This window comes from Ambystoma mexicanum, chromosome 6q (genome assembly GCF_040938575.1).
Source record: "Ambystoma mexicanum isolate Mex_15411 chromosome 6q, UKY_AmexF1_1, whole genome shotgun sequence".
Taxonomy (NCBI): Eukaryota; Metazoa; Chordata; class Amphibia; order Caudata; family Ambystomatidae; genus Ambystoma; species Ambystoma mexicanum.
Window position 1 is genome coordinate 1669200048 of NC_090937.1, and position 12106 is coordinate 1669212153.

A 12106-nucleotide genomic window follows, 5' to 3' on the forward strand; every position below is an offset into this window, starting at 1 on the left:
CAAACCCCGGGATTCCGACTAAAAAAAACAGGAGGCAATAGCTTCCCGGTACAAGCAGCTCAGTATTGGAATGCCCTTCCAGTTGAACTAAGAAGGGACCAGCCCTACAACTGCTTCAGGCACCATACCCGCAACTGGCTCCGACGCAATGACCTTTGAAATCTGAGACCATATGCACGGTGATCTGATGCCATACGTTCCCCTCCACTCTCACTTGTATAATGTACATAATGTATTTAATGTATTTACTGTGTATAAAATGTTACCTTTCTCCTTACATTTAAAGAATGTATATAATGTAATTACTGTATATAACACATGCCAACCTGTAACCAAGCGCTACGTATTCTTGTTATTCTGTGCGCCCAGCTACCTAAGGGTTTTCTGGCGCCCTATAAATAAACAAACAAACAAACCAATTACTGGGTCTCCGTCAATCGGCTTCCGTCCTAAACATGGCACGGAAACCGTTTTAATAGATTTAAAAACCCAAATTGAGGACCTAAAAGATTAGGGCAAGTTGGCACTCCTCCTTCTGCTCGATGTTTCAGCAGCATTCAACTTGGTGGATCATAAAATGTTCTGCCACCATCTCAAAACTGCTGCGCACTTCTCCGACTCTGCGTATGAGGGTCTTCTCTCCACTAGCCTCTGCAGATCCTGCCCAGGTCCCGTGCGGAGTCCCTCAAGGATCTTGCTTATCTCCCACATTATACAATGTGTTTACCAAGCCTCTCTTAAACATACTTGACTATCTGGGTGTCTCGTACACCAACTACGCTGAGGACACCCAGATACTCATCCCCATCATTGGTGACTTTGCTCTTGACACCAAGCCTCTTAACGACGTATACTCTATCATCCAGGCTTGGATGGCTCATCAAGGGCTCTGCCTTAATGATGAGAAAACTGAGTTACTTATCCGCGGTTCGCACTCCAAATTGGCCAAACTAAATCCAGCATACAAAGCTTTCACCATAGATGGTAACGTCATCAACGTGTCGAACACAGCAAGAACCTTGGGCATCTACTTGGACGCAACTCTTTCTCTAACTAGACAAACCAACGCCATAACGTCGGCATCTGCATATACCTGCAAACTTATCATAGCCTGCAGACCCTTCTTGAATTCAGAAAGCTGCTTAATCCTAGCTAGAACATTAATATTGGCTAAAATAGACTACTGCAACGCTCTCTACATAGGGACCAGTCAAAAAAAACATTGACAAGTTACAAGTTGCACAAAACAACGCCATAAGGGCGGCCCTCAACATCCCCAGAAGATCTCACATCTCAGACATCAGACGCGGCCTCCACTGGCTCCCCAACGGACAGCGAATTTACCCTCAAAACCTTAGCCTTAACCTACAAGGCTCAGAAAAACCTGGCACCAGCATACATGACTAGCCGCTTCTCGCAGCATGTCTCAAGCAGACCGCTGAGAGCAGCCTATGTTAACACTCTCACTATACCCAGATTTAAGCTGCAGTCTGCTGGGGGTTCAGGTTTCCCAGTTCTTGCATCTAAACTCTGGAACACTACCCCCGCCACACTCAGAACAGAAGCTACGTTTGTCTCCTTCAAAAACAAAAACAAACTTGGGCTCCACTAGCTTGATGAGCCCACTACACCCTCTACGTAAGCCCTGTACCCAACTATTTGAACCCCAACCACTCCGCACCCTCTTCATTTCTTTCCTACTCCAGCTTCAGCTCAATTTCTTATATCCTGTACGGTGTTTTAAGCTATGCTCCATTTCCTGTATCCTGTACTGTGTTTTTAAGCTTTGCTTTATGCCTCTTGTATTATTCATGTCTATGACTACGCCAATGTATTATTCTGACTATGACTACGCCAATGCTGTAACTTACTATGCCTGCTTGTAACCACTCTCTTGTAGCCACGCGCCCAGATGCCTCAAGGCAAGGCTGCGCGCTATAAATTAATAAATACAAATACAAATACCACGCCCGCTCGTTCAGACCCTTTCGCTATCGTATTCGACCTCTTCTTGTGTGGCTCTCCCACTCCCTCCGCTGTCTCTGGACCACACATTCAATCCCACATCTGCAAAGAGATCAAAGTAATTCCTGACCTTGCAGGTATACCACTAGACTAGAGCTCACCCCTTTCTCTTTCCCCCACCCAGGTCACCATCGCTAACTTTGATAACTGGCTCCCTGAAGCTTTCAACTCCACTGGCCCCTCTGATCCTTCTCAAACGGAAAATACCATTCACCCATAAGAACCTCAAATCATAATCTTATGATGGCAGAAGGCATTCAGAGCAAGCTACACCCAACAGACTTGCCTATACCTTTCAGCTCAAGCACTATCGTGCAGAAATCCGCAAAGCCAATAATCCTATTACAGAAACAGAATCTCCAAAACCCTACACCCAACCAGGGAACTCTGCAAGCTCATCTCGGAATTCAGCGCCCCTGCGCCCGTCACTAACTCACACCCTAACACGCCCCTCAATGACTCTCTCTTTGACCATTTCCACAACAAAGGCCTAAAGAGACACTTCTATCCTGTCCACAATCTCAACCCTGCCCCCTTCTCCTAAGCTATTTGTTCTCCCCTAACAATACTCCCTGGAACCCTCCTTTTATCCTCCTTCTCCCCGCTCTTTCCCTCAGAATTCCTAAAACTCCTCTCACATAGCCGCCCAGCAACCTCCCCAGGAGACCATTGACTCCCTACTCTCCTAAAAGAAATCTTGTCCTCCACTTGTGCGGGTGATCTTGCACTATCCATCATCAACACTTCACTTTCTTCCGGGATATTCCCAGCAGAATTTAAAACCTCCTACATCAAGCCACTACTTAAAAAAAAAACTTCCATTGAGCCCCTTAACGCGACCAATTACAGACCCACCTCCAATAACCGCTACATAGCCAAACTATGCGTTTTTTCCGAATCGGACAAGGACCTTGACTCTGCTCAAACAGGCTTCACGCCATTACAGGGAACAGAATCATGCCTTCTCTCCATTTGGGATATCTTTAGAGACACAGATACAGATGGATGTGCTGTCCTCATCCTGCTTGACCTTGCGGCAGCCTTCAATACCATAGACCACTCCATTCTCACCAAAAGATTACACACCTTCGGCATTAGGGATCTAGCCCTGAACTGGATTGCCTCCTTCCTCTCCAACAGATTATAAATGGTACACCTACCTCCATTCTCCTCTTCTTCTCACCTAGTCCTCTTCAGGGTGCCTCAAGGTGCCTCTCTCTCTCTCTCTCCCAGCTCTTCTCCTTAGCCTCTACCTGAGCCATCGACCCACCCTCGTTTGATTGCACGGGCTGTCAAGCTATGTCGATGACACCCAACTCATCTTCAAAAACGCAAATAATCCTTCCTCCATCTGTCCTGACCCTGAAATTTGCCTATCCGAGATCGAACGCTGGATGACAGCCAAAAAAACCCAACCCAGGCAAAACAGAGATAATGCTGTGTGGAAAAACTGCTCTCTTCCCTCAATCCATCCCCTGCTCCTATCCTGGGCACACCACCTTCCACCACCAACACAGTAAAAAATATCGGGTGCCTTATGGACCCCAACCTGACCTGACACATCACTTCAACTCAGTGGTAAAAAGCCGCTTCTCCACATGTGCGTCCTTTGGCACATTTTCCCGTTCCTAACATGTCCACACACAGTCACTGCAATTAATGCAATTACACTGTAACGCCTTGACTATGCCAACGCACTATACCTTGGAGCTCCTGCCTCTCACCTGGCCAAACTTTAACGGGTCCAAAACACTGCTGCAAGACTCATCCTAGTTTTAGGTCCTAGAGAGCATTTCTCTTCTGCCCTCCAAATTCTCCAATCGCTCCCGATCGGCTGTTGCCTTACCTTCAAAGCGATGTGTTGGCTCATCAAAGCCTTCTACATCAAGAACCTGAATACCTGCAGAAAACCTTTTCTTCATACTTGGCCAACAGAAACCTCAGATCTGACTGAGCCCTCCTACCCATAATTCCAGTGACCCCATCAGCTCGTATTGGTGGCTCCGCCTTCTCTGTCCAAGCACCCAAAATGTGGAACTCACTCCCATTAAACATTTGCCACAGAGAGGACCACATCCTCTTCTGGAAAGCCCTCAAAACATAGCTCTTGCCCACACTCGTCCCTCCCCACATCCCTGCAGACCTAATCTGAACCCCACACACCAACTAGACAAACAACCCTCTCATACACTTCACACAACCTACATAACCCATCACTATTCCCCTGCATCTATGCAAACCCACCCACACAATCCATTCAATCTAATTTGCTATGTTGTGACAAGAGCCATCAGATGACATTTTAAGGAAATCAGGCTCTCATAAACACAGTCTTTCCAGCCCCTCCCAGAGCCCACCAGATGCGGTCACTCCTCATCTCTAGGGGTTCTGCGTTTCCCACAGGGCTGCGTGCTATGGTATGAAAAAAGCACTCTTTGACATACCATTCCAAAGGGCTCCTCAACCAGAGATACGGGTTGGCCCAACTCTGATCCTTGATTTCGAACCAGACTCTTTTACTGGATCCTATACAGCCGTCGTGTAACCCCAATAACAGACAGAGCATGTAACACTGCATAGCAAGTCCCTGTGGCATACTCCCTCCAAAGCTGAAGCCCGGAGACATTCTGTAACTTCTAGGGCTAGTCGCCCAGGACACGCAATAACTTCAACTGTAAAGAAGTCCTACGGGACCACAACCTTTGTTGGATCTTCACACAATCCCCTCATTAAAAGGCAGGACTGGGGGCAGCATGCGTTACATTTCTACTGCCACACTACTCCAATTAAAATGCTTACACTTCTCAGCACTAACATTTCGATCTCCCGCACACTTCTGGAAATCCACACTCCTCCAAACTTACTAAGTCAACTGGCCCAACTCCCAATTCCTAGCTTGGGTCTGATGGCACATCACACTCAGGGCTAAGCTACAATGGGATCCTGCTCAGCTATGACCTTACCGGAACCACTGAACTCAAGTGGACTCTAACCACAGTTAGTCTCAACCCACCTCTCCGTCGCCAATCCAACAGATCCTGCTAAGGCCTGACAGTATTATAGACCAATAAGGCAGGACTATGCCTCTCCGTCGCCATCCCAACGGATCCTGCTTAAGACTGACAGCATAACAGACCAATAAGGCAGGACTATGCCAAATATTCCTTCCTCTACAATGGCTCATGGTTATAAGCAGTTCGTTTGCCTCCTCTCCGCTCTAGAGACTGCATAACCTACATTATCCATGAGTAGGTGCTGCATTTCGCACAACAATAATCAGATTGCTTGGATATCTAAGAACCTTCAGGCTGCTTTTCACTCAGGTCACAGGACATACCTGTGACCCACTGGCACATGCTCTCTCTGGCCTGATTGTTCTAGAAGTTCTCCACTCCCAGAACTAACCTCCCCTTGATCAGTCATCCAACATCTATCCATCATCAACGACACCGGTGCAGCTGTTTCATAAAGGCACACGGTTTTACTTCTATCTCGATGTGTGCAGACCAGCATCTGAGTTCACACCTGCAGGCTCTTGACTCGCAAGCAATCCCTTAGGCAAGACCATAAGGTGAGGCTCTAGAATTGGGAGTGTCCAAAGGGATCTCCCCAACCCTCCACAGAGCTGTACCTCGTGAATCAAGGGCTGATTCCATACAGGGTCCGCTCAGCAAGCACTTCTGGCCACTAAAATCTCATAGCTACAGAATCCAGCGATTATTACGTGAGAAATAAAGCTTTGCTGCATCTTTTAGCTACTTGGCAAGGTGCAGAAGTAATGCAAATGTTTGTGTGCCATCCCATTTCCGCTGACTGCGCAGGTTTTTCCGCATAGAATCTGCAGCAGAGCCGACTGTAGACATGCAGTTGCCTGGAGATGGATGAAGCAATCGGCACTAGCTCACCTTTAACCTAGCGCTGCGCCCCAGAGAATATTGCCGAATCCCACAAACATATTGGTCCAGCCGTTCGCGTCCTTTTAGCACACCACCCCAGCTTATTCCATTCCATTAGGCGTCTGCTGCCAAATGTGTACATTGTATTGTCTACCTGCATGCAATGTGTGGCGCCAATGTTTCAGTTCTCTGAGGACTTCGGTCTGCCAAGGGCCACTGAACCTACAGTGCTTTGAAGCCATAACACTTGTTAGCGGGAGCTCTACAAATATAATATAACATATATTTCGTGAAACTTAAACGCACAAGGAATCAGCCAGGTCTTATCTTAAAGAGCCCCGTTTAACTTCCCGCAAAGCCATCGTTGTTCCTCCTGCCCTACTCCATCTATTACCCCATGTTTTCCCTATGCACACTTCTGCAGAGGTGCCACCCTTGGCGCTGATGCAGCTCTTCGGCTGGCTCGGGAAGCCCAGCTCTCTCCATGAACACAGGGATTGCGCCAGTGAAAGCCCCCCAACCACAGGGGTCCGTCCGCCTGAGAACATCGCACGTGTGGCCCAGATACCGCCACCACATTACAAACAAGCTAGACACTCCCCAGAGTGTCTCCCAACATCGACAGACAGCGGCGGTCTGTTGACTGGGCCAGCCTGTACTGATAATAATGGGCGCAACCACAATAAGCGCCAGGTGGTAGTGGCCATAGATGGGCAGTGACCTCTATGGGCACGCGTGGACTGACACTACACTGACATGTATAGACAGCCATGATTTATATGAGCCACTGGCATCTGTAGAGAACCGTTGATTCTCAGTCTTTCCGGATATAAATGATATATGTGGCAAGTGGCAATACACTGACATCTACAGGCAACTGTGCTGTGCATCAGCCTGCACTGATATACCCAGCATAGACAGGGACCCGGTGCGTAATAATACACGTGGCATAAGGCAGCAGGTGCAGGTAATACGGACCCTCGTCTGCGTTCAGATGCAGTGATCAAACACTATCATTTATGGAGGTGTGTGGCCCCGTGCCCCCTGTTGATAATGACACCCATGTACAACTATGGTGACGGCCCTTCTGTATGTGTTAACACACTGCCATGTATGGATGGCTGTGGCCGTTGACAGCCTGTACCCATATTGACACGCGCAGCCTGTGACACTTGGTGATGTAACACAGTCACGTCGTCGGACAGCTGGGCACTGTGCCATCCTGTACTGATAATGCTATCTGCACAGAACCATAGTCTGGGCCAGCCTGTCTCGAGAAGGGTACGCATAGGGGAATACTGTATATATCAACCTGTACTGAAATTAGTGACATCCAAGGACAACCGTGGGGTGGAAAGGCGTGCACTCTCATATGCAGGAAAGTGCTGCCTGTGTCAGCCTGCAGTGTTCATGCACTGACATCTACAGGCTGGCAGTCCAGGGTTACCTGTAGTGTGCCTATACAGGAACGTGTTGCCTGTGACAGCCTGTAGTGTACATGCACTGAAACCTACAAGTAACCCTAGACTGCCAGCCTGTAGTGTACCTATGCAGGAAAGCGCTGCCTGTGTCAGCCTGTAGTGTACATACAGTGACACCTACAGGTAATCCTGGACTGCCATCCTGTAGTGTGCCTATGCAGAAAAGTGCTGCCTGTGTCAGCCTGTAGTTCAGCCTGTAGTGTACATACACTGACACCTACAGGTAGTCCTGGACTGCCAGCCTGTAGTGTGTCTATGCAGGAAAGTGCTGCTTGTGTCAGCCTGTGGTGTTCATGCACTGACACCTACAAGTAACCCTAGACTGCCAGCCTGTAGTGTACCTATGCAGGAAAGTGCTGCCTGTGTCAGCCTGTAGTGTATATACAGTGACACCAACAGGTAATCCTGGACTGCCATCCTGTAGTGTGCCTATGCAGAAAAGTGCTGCCTGTGTCAGCCTGTAGTGTACATACACTGACACCTACAGGTAGTCCTGGACTGCCAGCCTGTAGTGTGCCTATGCAGGAAAGTGCTGCTTGTGTCAGCCTGTGGTGTTCATGCACTGACACCTACGGGTAACCCTGGACTGTCAGCCTGTTGTGTGCCTATACAGGAAAGTGCTGCCTGTGTCAACCTGTAGTGTTCATGCACTGACATTTACAGGTAACCCCGGACTGCCAGCCTGTAGTGTGTCTATGCAGGTAAGTGTTGCCTGTGTCAGCATGTGGTGTTCATGCACTGACAGCTACATGTGACACCGGACTGCCGACCTGTAGTGTGCCTATGCAGGAAAGAGCTGCTTGTGTCAACCTGTAGTGTACATGCATTGACACCTACAAGTAAGCCTGGACTGCCAGCCTGTAGTGTGCCTATACAGGAAAGTGCTTCCTGTGTCAGCCTGTAGTGTTCATGCACTGGCATCTACAGGTAACCCCTGGCTGCCAGCCTGTGGTGTGCCTATACAGTCAAGTGCTGCCTGTGTCAGCATGTAGTGTTCATGCACTGGCATCTACAGGTAACCCCGGACTGCCAGCATGTAGTGTTCATGCACTGACATCTACAGGCTGGCAGTGCAGGGTTACCTGTAGTGTGCCTATACAGGAAAGTGCTGTCCGTGTCAGCCTGTAGTGTTTATGCACTGACACCTACAGGTAACCCTGGACTGCTGGCCTGTAGTGTGCCTATGCAGGAAAGTGCTGCCTGTGTCAGCCTGTAGTATTAATGCAGTGACACCTACAGGTAAGCCTGGACTGCTAGCCTGTATTGTGCCTATACAGGAAAGTGCTGCATGTGTCAGCCTATAGTGTTCATGCACCGACATCTACAGATAACCCCGGACTGCCAGCCTGTGGTGTGCCTATACAGTAAAGTGCTGCCTGTGTCAGCCGGTAGTGTTCATGCACTGGCATCTATAGGTAACCCCAGACTGCCAGCATGTAGTGTTCATGGACTGCCAGCCTGTACTGTGCCTATACAGCACTGGCATCTACAGGTAACCCCAGACTGCCAGCATGTAGTGTTCATAGACTGCCAGCCTGTACTGTGCCTATACAGGAAAGTGCTGCCTGTGTCAACCCGTAACGTTTATGCACTGACACCTACAGGTAACCCAGACTGCCAGCCTGCAGTGTGCCTATGAAGGAAAGTGCTGCCTGTGTCAGCCTGTAGTATTAATGCACTGACACCTACAGGCAACCCGGACTGCCAGCCTGTGGTGTGCCTATACAGTAAAGTGCTGCATGTGTCAGCCTGTAGTGTTCATGCACTGGCATCTACAGGTAATCCCAGACTGCCAGCATGTAGTGTTCATGGACTGCCAGCCTGTACTGTGCCTATACAGGAAAGTGCTGCCTGTGTCAACCCGTAGCGTTTATGCACTGACACCTACAGTAACCCGGACTGCCAGCCTGCAGTGTACCTATGAAGGACAGTGCTGCCTGTGGCAGCCTGTAGTATTAATGCACAGACACCTACAAGTAACCCGGACTGCCAGCCTGCAGTGTGCCTATGAAGGAAAGTGCTGCCTGTGTCAGCCTGTACAGTGCATGCACTGACACCTACAGGTAACCATGGACTGCCAGCCTGTAATGTGCCTATGCAGGAAAGTGCTGCCTGTGTCAGCCTGTAGTGTTCATGCACTGGCATCTAGAGGTAACCCTGGACTGCCAGCCAGTAGTGTGCCTATGAAGGAAAGTGCTGCCTGTGTCAGCCTGTAGTATTAATGCACTGACACCTACAGGTAACCCGGACTGCCAGCCTGTACTGTGCCTATACAGGAAAGTGCTGCATGTGTCAACCCGTAGCGTTTATGCACTGACACCTACAGGTAACCCGGACTGCCAGCCTGCAGTGTGCCTATGAAGGAAAGTGCTGCCTGTGTCAGCCTGTAGTATTAATGCACAGACACCTACAGGTAACCCGGACTGCCAGCCTGCAGTGTGCCTATGAAGGAAAGTGCTGCCTGTGTCAGCCTGTACCGTACATGCACTGACATCTACAGGTAACCATGGACTGCCAGCCTGTAATGTGCCTATGCAGGAAAGTGCTGCCTGTGTCAGCCTGTAGTGTTCATGCACTGGCATCTACAGATAATCCCAGACTGCCAGCATGTAGTGTTCATGGACTGCCAGCCTGTACTGTGCCTATACAGGAAAGTGCTGCATGTGTCAACCCGTAGCGTTTATGCACTGACACCTACAGGTAACCCGGACTGCCAGCCTGCAGTGTGCCTAGGAAGGAAAGTGCTGCCTGTGTCAGCCTGTAGTATTAATGCACTGACACCTACAGGTAACCATGGACTGCCAGCCTGTAATGTGCCTATGCAGGAAAGTGCTGCCTGTGTCAGCCTGTAGTGTTCATGCACTGGCATCTACAGGTAATCCCAGACTGCCAGCATGTAGTGTTCATGGACTGCCAGCCTGTAATGTGCCTATGCAGGAAAGTGCTGCCTGTGTCAGCCTGTAGTGTTCATGCACTGGCATCTACAGGTAATCCCAGACTGCCAGCATGTAGTGTTCATGGACTGCCAGCCTGTAATGTGCCTATGCAGGAAAGTGCTGCCTGTGTCAGCCTGTAGTGTTCATGCACTGGCATCTACAGGTAATCCCCGACTGCAAGCATGTAGTGTTCATGGACTGCCAGCCTGTACTGTGCCTATACAGGAAAGTGCTGCCTGTGTCAACCCGTAGCGTTTATGCACTGACACCTACAGGTAACCCGGACTGCCAGCCTGTAATGTGCCTATGCAGGAAAGTGCTGCCCGTGTCAGCCTGTAGTGTTCATGCACTGGCATCTAGAGGTAACCCTAGACTGCCAGCCTGCAGTGTGCCTATGAAGGAAAGTGCTGCCTGTGTCAGCCTGTAGTGCGTGTGCCTGTATAGGGACTAGACCATGGCGTCACAGCCTGTAGCAGGATGTCAGAGTGTGTTGAAGGTGTTTATCCACACAGGCCCCGCCGGTGCAGTGAGCCACGGGGCATCAGTGGCGCGCGGGGGAGGGCACCCGTCTTGCGCAGCCCGCCCCCGCCTGCAGCGTTAGCCCCCACCCGGGACCCCCCCAGAGTGAGCTGTACCTGTCCAGGTCGGGAGGAGGGGGCGCTCCAGGGGCACATCTGCAGGGCAGCTCGGACTGTCTCCGCTGCCCCGGAAGCGCATTCCCAGCCCTCGCCGGAAGTGACGCGCGCTTCCTGCCAGCCAATCGCAGGCTGCGCGTCTCGGCCGCGTGGCTCCTGGGGCCAGGCTGCTCATTTGCATAGAGCGTGTACCCAGAGCGCATTGCGCCCCCTCCCCTAGAACCTGAGCCAGGCAGGAGTGGCAGGAGCGGCCGCCAGGGCGGGAAGGGACCCCACACCTCAAAGAAACGCTTCCTGGGCTTTCTTTACCCGTCACACTCTTTAAAGAGGCCACTACTGCACCATGTTCATGAACTTTGAACCGGTTTAGAATACTTTTCTTGTTTTCTTTCAGACTTTAAATACTTGTGTCCATTGCAAGAGCGTGTGTTTGCAGCCTGAGCCTTGGCTACAGGCCAGGGTGGATCAAGGCCCACTCAGTTGTGTCAGTGCCTTTGGACTGGGCCAGGCCAGAGCCAGGCCAGGGCTAGGCCAGGGCTAGGCCAGGGCCAGGCCAGAGCTAGGCCGGAGCTAGGCCGGGGCCAGGCCAGAGCTAGACCGGGGCCAGGCCAGAGCTAGGCCGGGGCCAGGCCAGAGCTAGGCCGGGGCCAGGCCAGAGCTAGGCCAGGGCTAGGCTAGGCTAGGGCAGCACTGGGGTCTGGGTTTAGTGTGGCAGAATCATTTCCCAAGGGGGAAAGCAGGAGGCAGGAATGCAGCTCTCGTGACTGGCAGGCGGCAGCTGCGTTATTTCCCCCTCCCTTCTCTTTCCAGTGAAGTCATAACTGTTTGAAGTCAGAGAAGCCAGACACACCTCCTCCACCAATGCATTGGAAACTGTAAAATATATGTTATACATCTCGACAAGGCTTTGAGAGCCCAGACTAACGAGAGTCACCCACATTATCAGGCTGGATCCCTCCTGCTTCTGCAGTGCTGTAATAATACATCTAGGTGTAGGCTGGCTGCAGGGGGGGGGGCGATGGGCCTATTTCTGTGTGGTTCCCATTTCTCGTAGAAGCCCCATGAACCCTCATTAAAAGGGTTGAGCTTCCTCACACGATGTAATATGGTGACACTTTTAAAAGCATTGCCAG

The 12106-nt window shown here is 50.5% G+C and overlaps 1 protein-coding gene across 1 annotated transcript in view; it reads right to left on the reverse strand.

Annotated features, from left to right (window-relative positions):
* The window catches only part of LOC138517017 (zinc finger protein 271-like), a 138179-nt gene extending 127091 nt beyond the window's left edge, over positions 1–11088 (reverse strand). The window contains exon 1 of the mRNA XM_069632525.1: positions 10974–11088. Within this exon, the coding sequence (XP_069488626.1) occupies positions 10974–11055 (82 nt within the window). The 5' untranslated portion in view covers positions 11056–11088. The remainder of the gene's footprint in view (positions 1–10973) is intronic.
* Positions 11089–12106: the final 1018 nt, after the last annotated feature.